Below are 24,752 nucleotides of genomic sequence, written 5' to 3'. Positions count from 1 at the left end.
CTGCAGGAGCTCGTCGTTAGCCCACAGCAAAAAACCCACCTTGCAAAAGCTGCCAGGGAAACAACGAGAGGGAGAGGCAGCACCAGAAAATCACCGCGCCTGCTTTCCAGCCGGTTAGCTCACACGCTGCTGCTGTGAATACAAACCAGCCACCTAAATTAGCTTCTAATTGTTCACAGCCATTCAGCGCCGGCACAACCTGCAAGCAGCTTTGCGACAACAGACGAAAAGGAGAGAAAGGACGGTTTAAGGCGCCTTAAACTCATACGTTTGTGCTTTGCAGTCGCCAGCAATGCTGCCTGTCTGACCCACCACCACCCCGGTGTGTGCTCTGCATCCACCAGGGGAAGATGCTTCCACGGGTGTTTCTGCTTTTCCTCTCTCTCCTCTTTTCGCTCTGGGCTGGTTCACAAATTAAACCCGGAACATTTCGGTCTCCCCTCGCCGTTCGCAGTCCCCGCACACACACGCAGGCGGTTTGAGCGCCGCTATTTATAAAGCTGCTTCAAATCCCGGACGCAGCCCGAGCTCCTCGGTGCGATGTCAGCCGTGCGGCACCCCGGCGGAGGAGGCTGCCACGGGACGGGGGGCGTAACGCAGCCCCCTCTTTCCTTTTCCTTTTTTCCCCACCCGTAGCCTCCACCGCCACCTCCCCAGGGTCCCTTCCCCCAGGCGCAGCCGGCGATGCTTCGCAACTGCAGCGATTTTCTCTCCTAGGAGAGGGACGGTGTCGCAGCCTGTTCTCCTTCAACCCCCAGCACGCCTGTTTTGGTCCACACGAGCAGCCAAACCTAGTCCAGCCTGCAGGTCAAATTACTTTGGGGACCGAACCCTGCCGTATCTTAACACCGAGATTCCCTCGCGTTCAGCCGCGCTCGGACACGGGAACGGCCCTGCCGCGAAGCCACAGCCCTCACCCAGGTCTTGGGAACTCCGGCAAATTTAATAAACTTAAGTGGGATTATTTTATCGAGTACAGAATCTCCTGGAGGAGACAAAATAAAGCTGAAAAGCGATGTATAAATAGCTCTCGCTGAAAGCGCAGCAAATGCTGTGTCATGCTCGCTCCCAAGGCAGCGCCGGGCAGCGGGGGCGCGGAGCTCAGCGGTCCCTCGGGGCTCGCCGAGGTCTGTGCCTGCTCTGAAGCACCCCTTTGGAGGGATATTTGGGGCTGAGTAACACGGACTGCAATGCCTCCCTGCTCTGCTACACGTGAGGGCTGCTGCAGGGACAGCAGAGCTGTCCGAGGCCGAGCAGGCTGGTCACAAAGCGCACCGGGAGGTGGGTGAGTTTGTTGGCTGAGCCCGGGGATATGGGGTGCTCGGGCTGGAGTTAGGGCTCCACGGGTTGGGATTTAGGGTGCTCGGGGCAGGGGGATGCTCCGCAACGTGGCTCCCAACGAAAACCGGCACCGCTGCCTCGGTCAGGACACAGCCAGAAGCCGAGGGTCACCTCTCCGGTTCCTCCAAGCACGCCAGCAGGCGGTGATTTAGGAGGTACAACGGCTAACGCCGGCTGCACGCCGCCCCAAGTGCTCTGCGACAGCTTTCTGCTAAATAACAACGCCTTCTGAACCAGCTGTATATACACACGGGGAAGTCAGATATGAAAAAAAAAATAAAGCTAAGCCTTTAAGAGCAGCTCAGAGTCTGGAATACCACGGAGAGCCCACCCCGAATTCGGGGGCAGCGTGAGCGCCCCGTGCAGGCGTTCATCCGTGACAAACAGCAGGGCCACTCCCCCAGCTCCCGCTGCAGACCGGCGCGCGTGAATGCCACCGGGACAATGCAGCACAATTGCATCACTGCCCGAAAAAACCTCAGCTGCATTTTCTATTCACTGGAAGAGTTTCGGTTATCCCTCCCTCACACAGCCGCTGCAGAAGGAAGGGGCGGCCCCCGCCCAACCCGCACGCCGGGCTCCAGGGGCTCTGGGTTGGTGACCGAGGTTTTGCAGCCCCTGCGCCGTTCCGTGCCTTTTTGTTCAAGAAGGGAATTCGCCACTCGCAGAATGGCCGGGGGGAGACCCAAACGCCTCCAGCCAGAGCGAGCGTAACTCGCCACCTCCCTGCCATGCCGCTTGTGCGGCCTGTAATGCGAAGGCAAACCACCTTCAATTCCTGCAATAACCAAGGAAATCTCACACGGAGTGGTGACAGCAATGACGTGACAGGGACTGAGGTGTAAGGGCCTTTCCGAGCCCGATTTAATACTCCTGGGACAAGGCACCGCTCTATCGTCCCCGCGCAGCTAAGGCTGGCAGGCTGACATTTTCTTCCTTACCCCCCAGCCAGAACACGGAGCTTTCAGCTTCATATTAAAACCTGTCAATGCAGTCATCGACGTGACTATCGTCGTTTTGCCTTGAGTGTCTTCTAGGGTGACTCTTAGAGCACTTACCACGAGCTACCCAACACAGCACTTACCCAGCAGAACACCCACCACCTGCACGGAAACCTCTCCTACATGATTCTGCAAGCAGCCGTTCGGTTATTCGGTGCCACACTGGAGGTGACAATTCAAGATTATCCACCAGGGAACCTTCTTTAGTCCCCCCCCCAACCCTTTCCTGACAAACAAGCAGCCAAAAAGCACAGGGGTACGTGCACACAAGTCACAGCCCCCGGCGTACGGCAGCACCGAGCAACGGCACAGGGGTCACAGAGCGATGCGAACACAGCAACGGCAGAGAAGCAATAAAGCCAGATATTCTGATTTGTTAATATAAAATACAAAGTTCTCATTCTAAACCTGCTGAAGTTAAATTAAGTAGCCCCCCATACAAGGATTTTGGTCACTATCTTATACTCGAATTAATCCCTGCCAGCCGGGCATCCTCTGGACACTGGACAGACAACGGTAAACTCCTCGCAGGACCACAACTTTCTTAAGAAGGAGGGCAGCACTGAGGAGCTTTATTTATTTCAGAGACCCATGGCTTTGCCGCGCCCCTCACCTCTGCGTACAGCTCAGCAGGCTGCTCCTGGCAGCTTTTGTAAGAAGTTTTCGTGGAATTTGAATGCTTCAGGGCCACGTCTCTGCTCCCCTCCCAGCCTAACGTCCCGCGCAGCGGGCAGTAAGCTCGCCTGCGGGATGCTGCAGCGCAGATGTGCTTGGAGAGGGCGCTACAACGGCATTTTGGGACCTCACCTCTGGGGAACACCGTGCATTCACACGGCTGGCTGTTCCCTCCCATCCTTCCCACCTCTCCTTCGGACTCGTGGCGCGGGACGAGCCGAGGTCCTACACCTGAAGCATCCCCCTGCCCCCGCGGCCTCTCCCGGGGGACGTGGGCAGCTCTGCCCTTAGGGGCACAAGCGCTCGCTCCAGGCAGCAGGAGCGCAAAGCAGCAAGAGCCCGTTTGCCTGGAGTCAGCAGATCTGCCTCCAGACAAACACAGCCAGTCGGCGAGAGGGGTTTTTTTTTCCCCCCTTCTTTAAAGAAGCGCTGGCTTCTCGGAGCAGGAAGGCAGCGGCTTCCTAGCACAGACGCGGCACTCAGCCCGGCGCTGTACCTGTGCTAACAGCCCCCCGGGACTATCTCCGCCCGGAGGAAAAAACGCTAAAGAGGAACGATGCAGCTGATCGCTTACACAGCCACCGATCCCTGTCCCTGCAGCGGCACGACTCCGGGAGGATGCTGCGTACCCCGGGATGCCTTCGCGGCTATACCCTGCACAAACCCAGCCTGGAGAGCAAGCAATCGATAACCACGTCTGCAAAACACATTTTACCTTCTTAAACCGGGTCCGTTAGCCTTGACGGGGAGCCCCATATTTCCTGGAACCGCAATTTGCTTGATGCCTGCTTCCTACTGACTTTTTTTTTTTATGGGGATCTATCGCTATGCACATACACAGCAGGGAAGCGAGCGCTTTGCTGTACCGCCAGACCCTGTCAGGAGCCGCGCACAGAACACGTCCCTCACTTTAACGACTTCAGCTATAACAGAGGAATTTCAGCCCATCACGGCCCCGGTGAAACATTGAGCCATAAACGCAGTTCGAGGAGGTTTGCAAACACTCCAGGAAAACACGAGGTGATTTAGGAAGCTGCGCTCCCCGAGGGCTGGGGAGGTGCTCCGCGTCCTCCTCCTCTCGGCACAACGGAGGCTGGCTGAGATCTGCCGAAAAGCCACGGTGAGGAGGGTCCTAGGAGCCCCCGAAAGATGCACAAAGCTGCAGGCGTGCCACCGTGGAGAGCAGCAGGTTACAGAGTCACCAAAAAGCCACGTGGAGGCACGGTGGTACGCAGAACCGCCAAGGTGCTGAGCCCTAGCCACGCTCTGGGATGGGTCATGGGGGGCTGAGAAGCCTCAGGCTGCATTATACCGGCTGTCATCCTTAATTAGAGATATAAACTGCATTCCCCCTCAAAGCTGCCCCGTTAATTACGGCTGCGTACTTGTCGGGCTCCTGGAGAGGGTGCCCAACTTACAGCAGCAGCCCAAACCGAGCCGGGATGCTCCCACGCTCCCAACGGTGATTTTTACTTGCAAAGACTGCCCAGCTGCCCAAGCTGCACGCACGCAGGAGCTGTTCCATCAGCCACTGCCACGCACCTAGCGCTGGGGTGGGACACGGAGCTGTGAAGAAATCAGGGGCATCATTAAAAAGCGGACAGTGATAAGCCAAGAACACAGCGCTTCATTTGAATACACGCTCTGCATACAAGCTCAAGATACAAAGCGCGTTGAGCATACAGAAGAGGCAGTAAGAAGGATAATTTTTTGCTGTGAGCACAGAATGACGCCTTGCTCTTGCTATAAACTCAAAAAAAACAACCAGAAAGCACCTGATGCAGCAGAATCCCGTAGTGAAAGGTCCTCAGCATCTGCATAATACCTGCCAGCCATCGGCTCGCTGCTCACATGCCTGTGTCGGCTTTGTCAGATGTTTTTCAGCACTCCTCTCACCAGGGGTGCGCCAGGAGATCTCCAGCACGTTACGCCGCACACCTTCCCAACAGATTTACTCACTGAACACAAAGCAGCGCCAGCTTCCAGCCCGCTTAATTCACCTGGCCAGGTTCGTTTCTCATTCCCCCGGAGCTACGTGCCCGGCGCAGGCAGCCGACGGTCCCTTCACCCCCCCAGGGACTCAGCAACGCCTCGCGCCTCCTCCTCTCCCCTCTCCTTGGGCACCGAGGGCTGGGAGCACAGACTGGGACAGATGCGGCCGGCAGGCGGGAGGATGTACGAGTCGGGGTGCCAGCCCTACAGCCCCAACAACCACGTGCCGTGGCATTTAGGAGGGCTGACGCTGCTGCCTAATTAGGTTTGCTTAATGAGTCATATTAAAGAGCGTATATGTACGAACAGGTTTTCCATTAGCGCGAGGACCTCTCCGGATTATCTAGGTGAAACGCTGCCATTACAATCAAGCCTTTTTTCATTTTACGTCGCTAACTCTGACCTACATTCCTCGGCCGGAGGGAGGCCCAGCTCCAGAGGGAACGTGCCCGTTTCATCGGTTCCTGCATTTTGTCGGCGTTCAGCAGGGATGGACGCGGTAGCCTCGTGTCTCTTCAGATAAAAAAAATGTACAGAAGCTCCAGGAGGGAGGGTAAAAAAGGCACCAGGTCCAAAGAGGGGCTGCCCGAGGCGAGCAGCGTCTGCAGAGCACTGGGATCGGTGCGCACCAAGGCCCCGAGGAGCCCCAGCGGGTGCTTCAGCGCCTCTGCCGTGCGAGGGGGTGCTCCTGGAAAGCTGCAGTCAGGTTTGGGGAGGAAGAGGAAAAGAGAAGTCGTCGGGGAGGTCACTACCCCCGAGACGCAGCCTCTCCCCTCTACTAACACAGAGCCAGCAAGAAAATATCCCTAAAACTCACCCCTGGGGCCAAAAACCCCACGCAACACAAAGGAACCACAGAAAGGTCGATGGAGGAGGAATTTAGGCAGAGCGCTCCCATTCCCGAGGGCTCTAACCCAGGCTGCTCCCAGCGCAGGGTGCCCTGTGGGGACGGCAGCTCCCTCCCCGGACGCCAGCCAGGGAGAAGAGCTGGGGAAAAAAAAACAAGAGTGAAAGGCCAACACCCCCTGCGCTGCCACGGCCTTGGGAAAACACTCATCTGATTAACGCTTTCTCCCTATCAGGGTTTCAGGTTCAGTCTTTTACAATCCCGGATCAACTTCAGAGATTCAAATTTTTCCGTTATTATTTTTTTTTTAATGAAAAGCTACCACAACATTCTTCTGCCCTCTCCACCACCGGCAGCAATGAAGACCCCGGGTAACTCTGGATGCTCTTCGTTTTGTCGTGGCACGACGCAGAACGGGATACGCCCAACACCGTAAAGTCCAACAGCACTGACAGCAGTGAAAATACCTCCGGCTTCGCTACGCCGAGCTCTTGAGATCAGGAGGTGCACGGAGCGCGTGTACCACGAAACGGCAAGGATTAGGATGCACAAACAGGTCTGAGATTTACACAGATAGGAGTTCATCGGGGGCGTGGTACGAGAGCCACAAGTGGAAAAAAAAAACATGATTTTTCCTTTTGTTCACAGCAATCCGAACAGAAAAAAAAAAAACTATGGAGAGATCAGGATTAGAGATCCCTCCAAGTGGAAGGAAACAACACGCCCTCTATTTTCTGCCGGGGTGAACCCCTTCCTTCCAGCAGTGCAGCTCCACTGCTGAAACCCGGGGTACTGGCACAGGGGTTTTGCTGCACCACGCCTGCAGCGAGGCAGCAGGACAGGCCCCGTGCATTTACTCCAGGAGGCAACCGTGCCTCTTATGTTTGAGAAACCCAAAGCTGGACTGGGAATTAAACAGATTCCTGGCTGTGATGTGAAACATCTTCAGCTGAGGGCCCCTTGTGCCTGCTGGGGCAGAGCAGCCGCTGCCCACCAGGCTGGGAAGCAGGCTGGGAATTCAGCTCTGCCTGCGGCGAGCAGAGCAAGTCGCTGTCGCCCTGAGCAAGCCGCCGGGAAGGGAGAGGCGCCCACCGCCACCCGCTCCTACCCCAAAGCGTTCTCCAACAGGCACCTCCCAGACCATCCCCTGGCAGGCAGCGGGCTGCAGCCGCAGCGCTGCCCTCCCACAGCAGCGAGCGCCCTGCTGCCACACGCACCAGTGACAGCCACAAACTGGTCCCGAGCCGTCCCCAGAACCCCCCCGGGTGTTCTCCAAGGCACGCGCGTGTTCCTCCCTCGGGGCTGCCGCACGCCTGCAGGACGCGGAGGCAGCTCACGGCCACCCAGCGCCTGCCCCCACCGTACCCCCCTGCCTCGCTGCAGCACCGGCACCCCCTCAGGTCCTGGCGCAGCTCAGCACCACATCTCCCTCCCAGCCTTTCCATCCCGTGTGCCGGCTTCGGGGGAATGCAACGAAGGCACCGGACTCGAAAAAAAGCGAGCTGTCCTCTACCAGAGCACGACAGCCCTGGCACGGAAGCGAGGGACGGAGAGGGGAGGTCTGCTCGCCTCCCTGCCTCCCCTCGCAGACCTGCCGCTTCCCCTGCCGCTTCGGAGCCGTTTGTTTTCACACGGCAGCCAGACAAACACGACCTGGGAGCACAAGGCCCGAACTAAGCGCTTCTGGAGGCCGAGCGGCTGGAGGAGGCAGGACAGGAGGATTTTGCAGAGGGTTCAGCTCACACGGCCATCAGTCTCTGAACAACAGAACAAATTTCACTGAAAATCCCTCCAGAAGAGGCTGCGCAGCCTGGTGTGGGGCATCCTCGGCGGCCACTGCACGCACCAACCACGCTGCAAACCGCTCTAATCTCTTTAATTCTGTGTTTGCATATTCAAACAAGATAAGGCCGCTGTTCACAATCACTGAAAGATACAAAGAGCTGAACATTTACCTGGTGAGCAGAGGACTGTAACTCCGGATTTTTAGGAAAACTTAAGCCGACATCTGTATTTAACCTGAAAGGCAGCAAGAAGGGCAGCCCCTTCTGCACACCTGGCCAGCAGGGACACAAACTGGCCAATTCTTGGGAGAAACACAGCCACACACCCAACCTCTGTGCTGGTGGACGGCTTGTGCTGAAGTACTGCAATAATCACCAAACTGGGAGCTGAATCGCAACCAACCGTCTCAAATCTGCGTTTTCAGTCCCCGAAGAACCCAAACGCCACCTTCCTAGGCAAAACAATTTTAAGGCAACTCCAGGTCTTACCGCCCTGCTGCCTGTGCCCTCAGCAGGCAGCCCCCAACGACACTCTTACCTGCTTTATGTCCCTTATGGAAAAAACATACATGTTGCTGCAGCCCCAGAGTTCTTCCTAGCTCTCAGGTTATCGACAGGCTCGGCTGAGATGGTAACAGGAAAAAAGGACATTAGAAGAAGTCCTCTACGCAGCAGGGTGGTGCATGCTGTCCGTCCGTGCTTGACCCTCCTGCCTCGGCCGCGTTCCAGAACCTTCCCTTACACAATTCCGTTGTCACCACTGTTACCTCACGCCCAGGTGTCAGCTCTAAGCCTCCTCGACAAGCGGGACAACGCAGAGGACGGCTCGTAAGCATTTTCAGAAATGCAACAGGCGTTGGAAATTCAGAGATTTGTACCCCCACCTTACTAGCTCACCTAATAACGCAGTAAGGGGACTGCCAGGAGGCACAGGTAAAACCTCCATCCAGCCACTGAAGCCTCTAAGCACCTCAGTGACAAAGCGTTAAAGCACTGAAGTGCCGTGCACCTCTGAACAGGAACAGACCAACGATCAGAAGTTGGCTGAAAATTCAAAGCCTACGACTGAGAAGTCCCAGATCCGGTTCACCTAGCTGGTTCTTCCCGAGCAGATTCAATACGATGCTGACGAAGGTTCACAAGAAGCTGCTTCTCTCAAGATGAACTGAGCCCATCTCAGAAATAAATCATGATAAAAGTCAAATCTGCAGCTGGATCTTACTTCGCCTCTACCACACGCACCGCAAGGTTGAGGTAACGCTCCCAGGCTGAACGGATCCCAGCAAGCTGCAGCTCTCCTTTCGCAGGAGCCTCGGCAGCAGGCGCGCGATGGGGAATATCTCAGCGAGCTCTGTCAGAGGACAATTATCAAAGGAGAATTGTGAAGGATACTCGAGCACTGCACCAAAACCCATATTGCTAGATGTTATTACCACCAGGCTGGCCACTCGAACAGCACTCCTTTTCATAATTATGAAAAAAAAAACACAGACCTTTGCGATGTGCACAAAAGAAGGGAACTGAAAAAGCGGTTTCCTGAAAACAAGTCACTTAGGCGGGGGAGTGGGATGGGATAAAAACAACGCACACCTCTCAGCATGAGATTTTAACAACGTTTTTGTGAATGGAGCACCAACACGATTCAGGAAGATATCGGTGTTTTAAAATGCCCCCAAAGAGAAGCTCGGAGCTGCCTTACCTTTACAGCATCTCGTGGCGGACACAGGTGCCCAGTTTTCAGTACACCCACCCAAGCAAGACAATGCCCCAGCTCTAAGCTGTATGCATTCAACACGTCGCTCAGATTTCACCCAGGTGGCACCTCAGCAGCCCCTGCCCCCTGCCCAAACAGCCACTTACAGCCAGGCAGGTGTCGAGAGGGGGAATTTCACCCGTCGCCGAGGGCTGGGGTCAGACCGCAGGCTGCACGCTGTCATTCCTGATTAAAAGCTCTTCCTTTTCCTGGTCTCTAAGGTAGATTTGCCACTTGGCTACATCACAGCCCAGCTGAACGTGACAGGTGCCTCCTATTCTCGCGAGCCTAAAATAAACTCAGAGACAGCGTTTAGGCGAGGCTAAGCCAGGAGCAGCAGCACCAGCCCTGCACGCAGCACTGCCAGCCTTGCAGCGTTCCTCCTGGGGCCTGAGTTTCACGTGGGAACATCATAAACATGCTTTGTTTTGCTCTTCCTCAGAACGCGGATAATCCCAGCTACTTCGCTTCAAATTCCCTAAAGCAACTGGGTGAAAAAAAACAACAACAAAAAAACCCTTCTAGCTTAAATTAGTGGGAAAAGCTAAAACCCAAGCTCAATGTCACCCCGCAGTTCAGATGCAACACTGCCAGGCTAGCAGGTCATACGTAACTGAGCATTTTGAGAACATCCAGGGATTTTTTTGATAAAACTGGAAAAAAGAGGGGGCAAGCAGGTGCCCTGCCAGTTGGTGGCAAAGCATCGGACGGGTCTGCTGCTGTCAAAGCAGGGAGAGAACTGCAATTTCAAGTCTTTTCTCCCATGCTCAGTGGTACACACAGGCTGGACGAGGATGCTCTGAACTTGGTTCTGCGTCTACTTCTTGATCTTTTGTTTTAAGGCTTCATTCAAGCACTGGCAGCACTGCAGGCCACAGGCAGGCACCCTGTGCAGAACTGGTCTGGGGCTAAGTTAGCAGCAGAGAACAAACGGCATCCCACAAAGACTTTGTGGGCTGCTCACCCCGGCAAGCAGCACGGGCTCTGCAGCTGCTGGAGCACTCAGCTCGCCGCCACCGTCACAGCAAGGGGATGCTTTCAGATCCCAAAGAGACGCAGACACGGGCTGCAGGGCAGGGTCCTAAGATGGTCTGCAAATGCTTCTAGAAAATGCCTTACCAGCCCAAACGGGACGAGGTGGTCAGCAAGATGTGAGTTTGGATAGTAACCGAGCTTGTTCCCCCCTGCCCCACGCTTACCTTAGCTTATAGGAGCAGTGACAGCAGGAGACAGGGACCTGTCCTACAGGCACCACGTTTAACAGGCATCTTTTCAGTCCCTTGAGGGTTTCTCATCACGGCGCTCCTGACAGCGAACACTTATCAACGCCAGCTCAGAAGAGATTAAGGAAAACTCAAATTAAGCTTCCCCAAGAGAAAGTTAAGGTTCACGACAGAGTCGCCACGGGCAGGAACAGACATACAACACCGCCTACGAGAGGCAGGCTGGCTGATGAGACCAGTTTACCCCACAGACTACGGCCCAGGAGGGTAAATACAGCTTGTCAAACCCCCCACCAGCAGTTCCCAACCATCTCCACAAACGCTAAGAAAAAGATTGCTTTTGAGTACTCACTTTGCAGCAAGAATGCCAGCTCTGGGAGTTGTGATAAGAGCATTTTCCCTACAAAACTGGCTGGCTCGCATGGTTGCACATATGCTAATCAGAAGGACTACCCTGATCTGAGAAAAAACAAGCTGCACGGGGCAAAACCAAAAGAAGCAAAAGCAACACCGACACTCGTGGCACAGTCGCTGTAGGACATAATTCAGCTCTCAATTATTTTCATCATCATGCAAGAGCAAATAGATTTTAAAGGGTAACCAATATCAACAGACGACAGTCTGGTACTAAATCACATTACTGAGCACAGAAATAAACATAAAAATACACAGAAAAAATACCTAGCCACAGCACGATTAAGAGGAAGCCAGGAACTTAGCCTGGATTTCTTCCAAAGCTCCAAGTGTCAACACTGGGAGAAAAAAAAAATAGGCTCCTACAATTAAAGATTTTATATCTGCATTATGGCGACCACATCACTTACAATAGCTGTGATACTCAGTTCCTGTAAATTATTCATCCTCCTCTAAGATGCCTAACAAAACAAGAAATATGAGAGCTGATCACATAATACTCTAGTGAAATACAGAGAGTGCTCGATGTGGAAAGTGTTAAGTTTTTATCTGACACGTGGTCTTAGATAAAAGCAGCCTCTGGAAAGAAACTCTAATGCCACCCAAGGAGGGTCCTTGAGGCTGATCGAGGCAGCCGGGGACAATTCTGAGCAAGAAAGCCCTGGGCAAGTGATCAAGGGCTGCAGGGTGAGCAGGGAAAGAGCCCCTCTTGCAAAGTAGTGATAGACACTGAGGGTGAGAAGGAGACAGTGAGCGTGCCTCACCACCGAACAGCAGGTTTATAAAGACAAGAAGCTACTTAGGAGCCAGGTTTGCTTTCTGTAAGAAGGGATGGGTGCAAACTGCTTGCACATTTCTGGCAGAAATTACAAATCCCATCCAGATTTGGGACAGCTTCCTAATTGCAGAGACCAAAGCAGCCCGGTAACTTTTTATGGCAGACCTTCAGACACAACAGGGCTGCTGCAGCCCACGACAGCAGGGCTCGGGCTGCCCTCGCCAGCGCCCACATAATCACAGGGAGCGCTTGTTTGGCACGAGTTTTGTTACAGGAAAGTCACCCAGCACTTAGCACTTTGCTTTGTCATTGCAGGGCAGGTTCAGCCTGTGCACCAAATGAGCCATTTCTCTGCCGTGTACCAGCAAAATCCCCAGCGCTGCACACAACTAAATGGAGGAAGTTTCTAGCCTGAGAGTCAAAAGGGCAAACAAGCCAGCTCAGCCACACCGCTCAGATGTTCTGGGTGAAAAGGCAGTCACTGAGTCAATAGCACTTTTATATAAAAAACTGACACTAAGATATGGAGTGTGAGACCTCAAAACACTGGCACATTAAGATAAAAGCATCAACTAATGTAGCAAGAAGACATTTTGGGCTTTTTTTTTTTTTAATTATTATTTATTTTTAATCTAGGAACCCAGGTATTGGGTTCTGGCATTTCCTCCAGTGTCACTTTCGCTGCTGTATAATTCTGCACGGTGCTCTCCTTCCCTATATTTCAGGAATATACAGCATCTATCAACTTGCTTCATCCTGTGAAGTTTATTCCAGTTCAGAAAGCTTCCACAGCGAGAATAATTCGGGTCTATGTTCATCAATCACATGCCGCATTAAATACACTTCAAGGAAGGAACATTACATACTACTACACCTCATTAGGAAGAGCTTCCCAAGCTCCTTGGAACATACCCGAACACTGCTCAGCCTGCCTCTTACAGGAAGCAAATGAATCATCCACATCTGCAGACTCTAAAAAACAACAAAACCCAAAGATTTCCAGGAAGGACAGAGATTCCTCCCTTTCCTCTCCCCAGCTCCTCTTTTCTTCTTTAACCTGAAGACTGCAGACAACTCGCTGAGATTGTACTTCAGCACGGGAAGCCAAAGCAGTTTCTATAACCTGGACCCCGCAGGCTTCCTGTGGCACAAGGACAGAAATTGCTCAAGTTAAGGACAAAACAATAAATATGAAGAGCTTGTTCACTTACAGCCAGTTACACAACCACATAGTAACTCTAAATTTAGAAAATGTGGCTAGTTTGTCTCAAGACTAACGCTGTTTCAAGGAACTTGGACTCAGACGCTGAACAGAAGCACGAATACTTCTTGCAGCAGCCATGAGAATTATTCACTTGGATTGGACGCGTAACCTACCTTCCAAGGAAAAAAAACAACTTCCATCTTCAAAAGCAGCCCGAAGAGCAAAGCCAAGGGACAATTCCAGCTCAGGGCCCTCCTGGAAATCTGATCACTTCTGAGCAGAAATATCCTGCTGTACACTCACCTCCAATTCTGAAAAGCCAGTTTCTGGGGGGAGCAGCCCTGCAGCGAGCAGGGCAGCTCCCGAAATGCCTGGCTCCTCTCAAGCAGCAGGTATGGCAGGAGGAGCTGGGGTAGGGTAACTGTGGAGTAAAGCTGGAGGAAGCAGAGCATGAAGCTACTCAACCTACAGAGCTACTCAAGCTCCAGTTGTGTTTCAGCGTAGCTGTTGCCACCAATTTTACCAAGGACTATGATCTAGGACGTTATTTACTGCCTACATATCTTTCTAACTCGGCCTTCCAAAATTCTCCCAGCTTACAAGATTCATACCCAAATTAACTCTAAAAATGCTAGGTTACTCACCAGTTTACTCACGCGAGGGAACAAATCAATCTGAGTCCCTCAGTACCAAGAGATCCGGTATGCCATCTAGTTTCCAAGCCCCCTTTTTACCCAAACACAGAATAACCAATGTGTTACGGTTCGGGTGAGGGTAATTTATCTGTACGGAAGTCCCCAGCTATAACTGCACGGAAGAATGTCAAACATTTTTCCACCATCCAGACAGCTCACCATCTCCAGCCCTGCTCAGAAAGGGTCAAGTAGAGAAAAGAAGGAGCACAGCACCAAGAAAACACAGCTGGTGGCCTTGCACTACTTCGGGCTATCTTGCCCACGGGCACCTGCCCCAGGCACAGCTGAAGAGGCACTGCCACATCAGCGCCCGAAAACGCTTTGAAGATGAAAGTCCTACTTACTTGCTAAGTATCCTTATCAGTAGAGAAGCAGTGCTGTTTCTTAAAACAAAAATGATTCATATGCAAAATTCCTTTATTCGTGAAGAAGTTACATCCTTTCAAAAGTAGGTAAAAAAAAAATAAATGAGCTGTGATGGAACTAATTCCAGCTCTGCCAGTATTACTGTATTTCACTTCAAGCAGAAGGCTCGATGTCCGCTGACATGAAAATGCCACCAGTCAGTCCCGCAGGAGGGATGCACGAGGAAGTCCCAGCTTTGGGCTAGGAAGCACAGTTAGAAGCCTTAAGCTCCACATCCTTTCAGATTAAATAGCCCTTTTGCCTGCCAGCCTCCACACCTCTCCCTGGGCAGAACAGCTCCGCAGGCAGCTGCAGGGACGTGCCTCCTAAGCCGTGCTTGGCGCCTGCTGAATCCCGCACCGCTGCTGCGATTTTATGCTGCAAAATGAACGCTGCTTAATGGAGCGAGGGCACGGCTACCTAGCTTCCCTTCGACTCCACACACTGTAACCAGAGGCTCCCAAGTGATACCGCAAGCACGAGCCCAACAGACTCTTTCCTTGTTTCAAATTAACTCCCACCCCTAAAAAAAAAAAAAAACAACCACAAAAGTGAGTCCCCAAAAGACAGTGCTCTAGACACCACTTCCACAGCCCTCCAGCTGCTCTCTTGGCGAGATTTAGACCAGCGGGTGAGCAGAGACATGGTGCACCAAAATCTTAAAGATCTCCCCCAAAACCTGAACCAAACCGCACCACAACCCCTCCACGTCACGAGGCTTCTCTGGAGCAGCTCAAACCTGAACGGAGACGGATGAACAAGGCACATAGCCAACATACAGGTACCCAAATCCGCACACATCATCACCAAACTCATTTCTGCTCCCTTACACCATGCTCTGGAGGTTTTGGCCCGGAAAGGTTTCGATTTCCACTCGGGCCTCCTCCCGAGGCTTCCTGCTGGAACAGGGCACCCAGCAGCTACCAGCCCGTAATTCTGCTTGCCCCGCACCCAGGCAGATGCACGAGGGAGGCAGGAACGACCCTAAAACATCCAGGGTAGATCAAGAAATAGGAGTCGCATGAACCCAGGCTACGATGAGGCAGCTGGGGCCTGCGGGGTGCCCCTCAGGCCCCCTGAGAGCACCACAGCTGATCTGCAAGCACCCCCAAACGCCAAGCCCCCGTTTTTTGTAGTGTTTGATGTTTCACCCCCTACCTTTCCACCTCTCACACGGTCTACCTGTCTTCCCAAAAAGCACGTAACATCCAGAAATCAAAAAGCCTACCGAAACCCGAGGGGTACAGCCGCCACCCAGTCAGCCCAAGGACTTTGCTGGGAGGAGAAACTGGCTTTTGCTGAAGTACAGTAACTTTACAAATTTTGGTTTCAGACACAAACACACGCACATTTAGCAGCCTAACAGCAAGTGGAATAAAAGCCCAAAGGTTACCATGAAGTGTCCCAGAACAAAAAATAATCTGTAGGAAGACGACATTCTCCTACTTTACCACAGGCCTGAAGGCCCCAGGAGGGGACACGGCAGCGGTACAAGGCAGTGCTGAACTGAGCTATGTGTCAAGTGCTCCAGAGCACAACATAAAAGGAAAGAAACCCAAGTCACCTCTCTGTTCTCGGCCTTAAAGCAAGTGCAAAAATTTCAGGCCAAAGGATCGGTTTCTAGGCTTGCACTGACCCATTTGGGCAAAACCCCAGCACAGGGTGGGAGGAGAGTAGAAAGGTAGGAGGGGAGTGGAAACAACGAGGCAGGTTCTTCCTGAGCAGCATTTAGGAAGGTGTCATCACCTTCAGAGCCTTTGAAATCCCACAAGTAATTAAGGCTCTGAGCCTCACAAATGCTGGTGATTTCCCCGCACCAACACAGACGCTGAACATGAAAAATTGTGGCTTGCTCTGAAGAGAGAACTGAGGACAGCTGGCAGAAGCAAGGCCTTGCCCCAAAAAGCACCTGTCAGAGCTTCTGCCATTTAACTTCTGAGAAGAATCTTTGCCAAAAAAGTAACTTTACATAATTGTTTAAAGCCTAAAACAGAAGCCCGTTGTGGAGCTGCACAGCACAAGCGAAGGAGAAACTTTATGAGAAAGTCGCAGCAAAATGCCTCACTTACGCAGGTATTTCAAAGCCTGTCATGGGCTTTGACTGATTCCTTCCAAAGCTTTTAGCGCACATTAGTTTGTTTACTAGTCCTAAGAGCATTACTAATTTAGCTGCCTTTCCCCCCCCCCCCCTTTTAGCTACACCAGCACATCGCAAGCGAGTGCACCTTGGAAGAGGGGGCGAGCCACAAAACTGCTTGCTCAGTGAGGTTTTGTCCATTTTAAAAATAACACTCCTGACTGGGTTTGGAACAAGTATAATTAATTGCTCAGCCCAGGTGGCCACTCATACTCCCAAATTGTCAATTCACCTCGCACACGGTACACAAAATCTCTCTTTGTACAGTAACAGGGTGTAACATCTAGTACTCCGGAGGTTTCCACACCACGCGGTGTACAGGAGGCCATTTCTGTAGTAAAATATTTATGATGATCCCCAAATCCATATTGCAAGCGTCCAACAAATCAAAGTAAAGCAAGAATCAACTCAAGGGTACGTAACCTTGCAACGAGTGCTCGCGGGGCGGAAATGATACCCACTGAAGTGACTGTTTTACACAGAACTACACAAATTCCAGTAAGCTTTCTCTCCTCCTTGCCTCTAACGGCCGCGCAGATCAGGTGGTTTCAAAGCACCCCCCTGGGAGACTAACCGAAATGTCAGATGCAAGAAGAGGGTTAGACACAGCTTCCTCGTGCAATAAAAAATATCATTATTAGCTTATGGGCGTTGAATTTGCACAGTTCTGCACTGTGACCAGCATTCATTCCTGGCTCCTGAGAAGCAGCCGTACCCAGGCCATCCCTCTTCACCTGCTGGAATTTAAATACTCCACATCGCAGCACTTTAGACAGTGAAGGCACTGGCCAGGTCTGAAGATGGAATATTTTTAAGGCTGTGTTTTCATCCCTCGGTCTCAAGCAGGTAGCACACAGTCACTTGTTGCCGGATTGATGCCTGAAGAGCCCATGCTAGCGGGCTGGGAGCCCAGCACTGAGGGCTGGCAGTGGCTGCAAGGGATGGACAGGAGAAAATACAGACCTCCAGTAAACAGAAATATTTCCCTCTGCTGTTGTATAAACACACTGAAATCACAACTTGCAAGTTTAGGTCATAATGACTATATGACAGGATTCAGACAGCAAATAAAATATTCATGAAAATATTGAAATTACGCAGGAATAATGTCTTCAGAAAGCTCTCCTGCGAGCTTACATTCATGGCTCAATATTTGAGGTCAAGAAGTTATGGCAGTGAAGGGTGGGAAGGAACGGGAGGGCTGTGTGGGATGAAGGAGAGCTGAGTTCACAGAAACTCGCGGAGATAACATCAGCCAACTTCCAGCTAACAAGCTGAGCAGCCACTGGGCTGTGCCTGAGGAGCCCTGATAGCACGAATCCGTTCCCAAAGCAAAGCCGAATGGTGTAAGAGAGCCATCCAAACCAAGGGGGATTCTGGACCTTACAAAACAAGAGGCTAAAAACTTCCCGAGGAGTTTCCCCTCGTCCTGGGTCCCTACATGCTGCCTCCCTGTACACCCACAAGCACTGCGAGCAATACAGCATCACGCCAAGACGCCAGCGCAAGCATTCGCTCCCCGAGGCAGACGGAGGAGCACAAGGCAGGAATTCAGCAGGCCGGCCGGCTGAAGGCCTCTAGATAAGGTGCTGAAACACAACACCTGCACTTTCCACTTCCCCCGTCCGCAGAAGGCGGCTATCAGCCTCGCACAAGCGCCGCGGCGATTAAAGGCGGTGGAAAACTCCGAGGCTTCCAGGTGAGAGGCAGGAGGAGGAAGGGCAGCAGCGTTTCAAAGCACCTTGCGAGCCCCACTAATACCTAACAAAATCGAGAATTTTTGTGGACTTCCCAAAGGCAGCTCAAGCATGCAGCAGGGATACCAACCTACAGCCGAGAAACCCTGAAATTAAAATTCAGCTGTGGCTAATTCCCTGCCAATTTGTTAGGGCAAGCACCAAGCGCTTGCACCCGTGAGCAATACCTTCAGGATTTCTGCACCAAGCCTTCCAACGGCAGCGTGAGGACAAGCAGGGCGGTTCCAGCAGGTCGGAGGAACCGCTGGTTGCATGACAGCACCGGGGTCCAACAAGACACGGTTGGCAAACCTGTCTGCAAAGGGAAGCTTCCTCCTTCCAGGGCTGTGTTTGACATTATTTGGCAGCAATTCCTTCCCGGTGTTCTCAATTGGGAACGTGCTCATGGGAGGCACGAAAGGAGCGCAGACACCAAGGATAAAAAACCCTGGCTCTTCTTTTATTCGCATGAATGCCACGATACCGGTGATGACTATCAAGCCAGGAATGAGCTCAAATAAACTACTAATTCTTCTGGAAGAGCTGGTGGGCCTTCGTACCAAATGCTAGCTCTATTTCAAGAGAAAGTTTCTATTACTTATTAACATCGGTAATTGTGTGCTTGTGGTCAAGTGGCAGCCTGCCTACCGCTTCCAACAGGAAAGAACAAAAGTAAGCATTGAACTTCTAGAAGCAACAGTAGAAATCATTAGTTTACATATTCCCTGGCTGGAAAAAAAATAAAAAACACACCTAACCCCCAACTTTAAAGAGAACACGGGGAAGCTCTCCGATTGTAACCCAGCTTGGGTACAGAACTGCTGCTGTTGACCTTTGCACTAGGAGCAGAAGGTGCTGTTTGGCTCTCCTCGAAATCTGCAGCGACTTTATTTCCCCCCTTCGGCAGGTACAACACGTGCTCTGACCGACACACGTGGCAAGGTTCGTGGATCTCCAAGTGCTCGAGAGCTGACAGAGGCACCCAGCCCTCGGCACACACCAACCAGGCACACCAGAGCACACGATGGGCCAGCAGGGGCCTTGGATGCAGGATTTACCTTTATCCTCTGCCCACCGCAGGGAACTAGATGGGACCTTGCAAGAGAACCGCAACGAGCACCCTCCCAAAGCCATCATGTAGCTGCTTCGGGACTGGTTACCACTTCCAAAGCCGTCAAATAACTCACAGGCAGAGATGCTAGAGAGTCAGAGCCCTGGCCAAGAGACATAGCTGCAGGTGAGGGCTGGCACCGGCGCCCAGAAGCCAGCAAGCCTCAGCCCCACGGCACCCACGCGGTGCCCGAGGGCACCAAGGGGATTTGTTCCAAGGGGTTCCCAACGGCACCAGATTTGGGTTCAGTAGGCCCGAACTGCAGCGCAGGCTGCACAAAATGCCTCTCAGTCCTGGTGGGCAGCTTTTCAAATGGGAAAATCGATGCGGTAAGTGCACCTGAATGCCTCAAGCTCTCAGGAAACTTCTCCCCGGGGCCCAGTGCCTGCGTGGTGAAGATGCCGACCCCGGAGAAGGACCAGGAAAAGGGAAGAAAAAGGAAAACCCTTTATTTATGTAACTATCTTTGACTTCTGGTCATCCCCAGCCTGTTTTTTTCTAACGTTGGGCACTCAGTACCCTGTGCAAAGTCAGAATTAACAGATCTGAATACAGGAATCCAGGAACAATTCCTAAATCTGGGTTGATTCACCTAAACCGAGGCGGCCTTACTTAGATGCTGAAAAACACGCTCAACTTCGGACTGATTTTTGCTGCAACAGCATACAAAGACTTATTTAAGGCTGCAGTGATTGAATCGTGGTTTCTTTAGAGAAAGAGGGTGGTTTTTTTTCCTTAAAGGTAGAAACATACGGTGTGCAAACATCCTCCCTTAATGCCCGTTTTCATTTTTCTTATCTCCAACTGGTCACGTGCCCAATGACACTATCCCCTAAATATAGCTCATCCTGCCAGCACTCGCAATCCCACCGCTCTCTGCAGGACCACAACACACCTTCCTTCCCCGCTTCCTCCCTCCGCATCACCTCGACACCTCACCGTGACGATTTCGGGGTGGCAAAGCCGCCGGCACGCCGGGACCCTCGGGCTCCCGGTGCCCCCCCGGTGTGGCAGCCCCCCGGGCGAGGGCAGCGCCAGCCTTCTGCTGTGCTCAGCGCAACGCCCATAGCTCGATGGCCCCTTTGTGCTGTATCGCAGTGCCCCCTCTCTCTCTTTTGTCTCCGTGCCGCCAGGCAGCCTGCTGGAAGCCCCCCGGCCAGCCTCACCCCGGGCACTGCGCCCATCCCGGCCTCCCTCGCGCCCCGCGGAGGCGAGCGGGAGGTCGTGGGACGGCGGTGGGCTCGCCAACGGTGCCCAAGGCTCGCACGGACGAGGGCACGTCCCGTACCATGAGCCGCCCGCCGTCGGCTTGCCGGGCCGCCCGTTTCGCTGCTGGCTGCCCTAATAGAGGCCGCGGTGCCGCCGTCCTCTGGTCCCACCGTCCTCGACGCGGAGGCCACGTCGCCGGCAGCGCTCCGCGAGCTCGGTGCCACCGAGAATCGCCCCGGTGGGCAGGCTCGGGAAGCCCCGAGACGAGGCCTCCAGTGGGGAAGGCTGAATCCCAAAGGGTTTGAGGCCCTCGGGTGGCGGAGGACGAGCCGCCCTCAGCCTCCGGGAGGCCGCAGGCCAACCTTGGCCGCTCGGATGGCGGCGGGCGGCCTCCGCCGACCCCTCGGGGTGGTGACGGTGACGGTGGCAGGGGGATAACCACGGCAAACCCGCAGCCTCCCGCTCCTCAGAGGGAAGGACGGAGGCTCCGGGGCGAGGCCGGGCGGCGGCCTCGCGAGGCCCGGGCCTCCGTGGCGGAGGGTTTGGGGGGGGGGGGGGGGGGGCACGAGGCCGGTCGGTGCGGCCCCGCCGCCGGTTACCTTGGTCTCCTTGACGTGCTGCTTGATGCCCTCCGGGTACCACTGCACCCGCACGTAGCCCCGCCGCAGCGGGGAGGCCCGGCCTTCCTCCGTGCCTCCCGCCCCGGGGCCGCCCGATTCGGAGCCACCGGAGCTGGCGGCTCCTCCGCCGCCGCCTCCACCTCCTCCTCCTCCGCCGCCCCGGCCTCCTCCGCCGCCTCCTCCTCCTCCTCCTCCTCCCCCCGCCGCCTCCTCTTCCTCCGAGTCCGAATCCTCGCCGTGGATCAGGCGCACCAGGCCGAAGCGCACCGAGCCCCGGTACCGGCCCGACACCAGGTCGTGCGAGAAGAGGAGGCGCTGCGAACCGCCCGGCGGGGGCGCCGCGGGGGGGACCGACGGGACCGGGACCGGGACCCCCGGGGACGCGGCGGGGACCGGCGGCGGCAGGATCGGGCCCCCCGGTGCGGGCGGTGCGGGCAGCTCCGCCATGGCGCCGGGCAGAGCGGGAGAAGCGCGCGGCCGGCGGCGGCGGAGGCTGGGGGAGGGGAGGGGCGGGCCGGGGCGGGGCGCGCGCGCGGGTAACGGCGGGGGGCGGGGCTTAGCGCGGCGATAAGCCCCGCCCCCTTCCCGCCGCCGCCGCCCCGCCGGGCGGTTACGTCACGGCACGGCCTCAGGGCACGCCCATTGGTGGCGTCCGGCCACGCCCCCTTGGCTGGCCACGCCCATCGCGGGGAGGGAGGGGGAGGAGGGGGAGGGGGGGGGGGGCAGTGGGCTCCATGGGGAATGGCCTCGGGTTGTGGCGGGGAGGGAGCGAGGAGCCATTTCTGCTCGGAGAGAGCGGTCAGGGCGTCGGGACGGGTTGCCCGGGGAGGTGGTGGAGGCACCGTCCCTGGGGGTGTTCAAGGAGGGGTTGGACGTGGTGCCCGGGGACATGGTGGGTGGCGGTGGCGGGAGGGGGACGGCAGGACCGGATGGTCCTGGAGGGTTCTTCCAGCCCTGGTGGTGCCGGGATTCGGTGAGAGGAGGAGGCCTGGCCAAGGCTGGAAGAGAACCCAGGCCTCAGCAGAGGAGAGGTGGAGGCTGAGGTGGCCTCCGTTCCTGGGGCAGTCGGAGGGGCACTGCAGTGCAGACAGAGGGCTCTGAGCTGTACGGTGAAGCGATACCACGCCCCAGCAGGCACATCCCAGGCCGCAGCTTCTGCTCAGGCCTCCCAGGTGAGGCCCAGGTCTGCAGGAGAGGCCGGCACCCACCCACCCGCACGGGGCGAGCACGCCGTGCCCACATCAGCCAGGAGCAGCGCAGCACTTGGGGAGCAAGTGAACCCCAGGCCGTGCCCCAACACCCTGCGCTTGTGCAGCCCCCGAGAGAGATCAGGGAAAGAAACCAAAAATGCCGCCACAGGAATTTAGGGGAAACTGCCCAGAACATGCAGAGGTTGCACAGGATAAGGGCCTGTCCCACAGAGACCACTCTACGCGATACCCGTGGGGCTGAGTGCTGCTCTCGGTGTTCTCCGGTTCACAGCAAGGCACAGTATTCCTCTTTATGGCTCCTGAAAGTCCTCATTAGGGCGTGCAAATGAGCCGCAGACTTGGCTTCATTGACTCAAATGTTTTTTCCCTCCTCTATCCACGGGGGGGTTTGAAATAAATGGTTCTTGAGAGGGTCTCGCTACTGGGTGTCGTGGTGATGTGGCTCCCCGCTGGAGCATTTCTCAGCACCGACCCCAGGGACAGGGAGCAGAACAGAGCTAAAAGGGAACACCAGGTGAGGAAACGGCAGCACACCCCTGGGGAAAGACAGGTTAAATAGCTCTCAGTGCCACACGGGTGTACAGCTGGTTACACAGATGTGCTTCTGGGACCACAGATCTCCATCCACATCCAAGACAGGGCAGTGACCTCTGCAAAGCGAAGGAATAGGGGGGTACAAAGTCAGGGCTCAGGATTTCACGCTCTGCATGGCCCCACCACTGCTGTGCTGCTGGGGGGGGGAGCACGGCACAGCTCCCAGCCCCCTTCCCTCTGTGCCTGGCCCTCTGGGAACAGGATCAGGCCTTTGGGAGGGGAGAAGGTGCCCTCTGACTCCGCTTGAGCCAGCGCTGTGTTCTCCTTACGGCTCCGTGGAAGGTTTCAAAGCCCAGCTCTGTCCAGCCGCGGTGGTGATGCTTCGCATCATCTCCTTAAAGCACATGGCAACAGCTCCTAATAAAATATAGATATGGGTAATGGGCACAAACTTGTGTGTGGATGGAAACTGTCCCTCTTCAGAGCAATTACGTGCTGAAGAAGAGCAGTGGGGTTTCAGGGAGCCACAAATAGCCACGCAAACAATCACATTACACAACCAGCCAGGCTCGCAGCGGGGGGATTTTAATGGGGACGAGTCAGGCTGGTTGCTCGTTAGCAGGAGTTGAGCCGGGTGTGCTTCTGCACTCTGATCTCAGCTGGGGCTCTGATGAGCTTTCCTGGGGAAGTGGCGCAGAAGAAGGACTCATCTCTTTCGTGGAATCACAGAATATCCTGAAGAGGAAGAGACCCACGAGGATCATCAAGTCCCCCTCCTGGCTCCACACAGGACCACCCAAAAACCAAACCATGTGTCCGAGAGTGTTGTCAAAATGCTCCTTCACCTCTGGCAGGCTTGGTGCCGTGACCACGTCCCTGGGCAGCCTGTCCCAGTGCCCGACCACCTCTGGGTGCAGAACCTTTCCCTCACACCCAGCCTGACCCTCCCCTGTCCCAGCTCCATGCCGTTCCCTCGGGTCCTGTCGCTGTCCCCAGAGAGCAGAGCTCAGCGCCTGCCCCTCCGCTCCCCTCGTGATGGAGCTGCAGGCCGCCATGAGGCCTCCCCTCAGCCTCTTCTCCGGGCTGAACAAACCAAGGGCCCTCAGCCTCTCCTCACACATCTTCCCCTCAGCCCCTTCCCCATCTTTGTTGTGTGGAAGCTCCCTTTGCCATCTTTGTTGCCCTCCTTTGGGTGCTCCCTAGTAGTTTACGTCCTTCTGACACTGCGGTGCCCCAAACCTCACACAGTGCTTGAGGTGAGGTCCCCAGCCAGCTGGACCACGTTGTAAAAAAAAAAAAACCCACACAAAACCAAGAAACATTTTGGGGGTGTTTCAGGAAAGGTTGGACGTGGTGCTTAGGGACGTGGTTCAGTGGGTGACATCGGTGGTAGGGGGACGGTTGGACCAGATGATCTTGGAGGGCTTTTCCAACCCTAACGATCCTAGAATACTAGGATTTTACAGCCGTGATCTTTGAGGCGAACCAGACCGTTTCAGCTGGGGCCCCGGGCCCAGCCCCGGCCTGCCCCGGGCCCGGCTGAGGCGAGCGGGGCTCTGCTGCCACCGCGCGGCCGCTGCCGGGGCCCGGCCCCGGGGCTCCCTCCGGGAGAGGCTTCGCCCTGGGCCCGCTGGGGGTTTGCGGTGGAAATCCCGGCCTGCAGGGCTCCACAGAGGGCTCCGGGCAGGCGTCAGCGCCTTTCCGTGGTTTTTGTTTTCCTTTTCTGCGCCCCCGAGGCGGCTCGGAGAGGTGCTGCGGGGCTGAGCTGGGGGGACACCAAATGGCTCCCGGTGCTCCCACAGGGACGGGCTTGGGGCATACCGCCGCTCTGCAGGCTCAGCCACGTCAGGGGACAGACGTAGAAAAAGAAAGCAGGAAGAAATTCTGTACTAGGAGGGCGGCGAGGCGCTGAACAGGCTGCCCGGAGGAGCTGGGGGTGCCCCGTCCCTGGAGGTGCCGTGGTGAGCCCAGCAATCTTGTTGAAGCTGGGCGGGCAGGGGAAAGCCCTGCCCTGGAGAGAGGAGCCCTTAGGGGTGAGCAGGGAAGTGCCCTGTGTCCCCATGTTGCTTACGGTTACCCTGC

General features: G+C 55.0%; 1 protein-coding gene across 2 annotated transcripts in view; it reads right to left on the bottom strand.

Annotated features, from left to right (window-relative positions):
* The window catches only part of UBE2O (ubiquitin conjugating enzyme E2 O), a 62,596-nt gene extending 41,142 nt beyond the window's left edge, over positions 1–21,454 (bottom strand). Inside the window, exon 1 of one of the 2 annotated variants that reach the window (XM_083805487.1) lies at positions 20,905–21,454. In XM_083805487.1, coding sequence (XP_083661613.1) covers positions 20,905–21,372 — 468 coding nt within the window. In that variant the 5' untranslated portion in view covers positions 21,373–21,454. Of the gene's footprint in view, positions 1–8,178; positions 8,974–20,904 lie in introns of those variants that run through there. The other variant, XM_083805488.1, reaches the window with a different exon arrangement.
* Positions 21,455–24,752: the final 3,298 nt, after the last annotated feature.

The sequence above is a fragment of the Anser anser genome (assembly GCF_964211835.1).
Source record: "Anser anser genome assembly, chromosome: 19".
Lineage (NCBI taxonomy): Eukaryota > Metazoa > Chordata > Aves > Anseriformes > Anatidae > Anser > Anser anser.
This window is presented reverse-complemented; position numbering and strand designations above follow the sequence as displayed.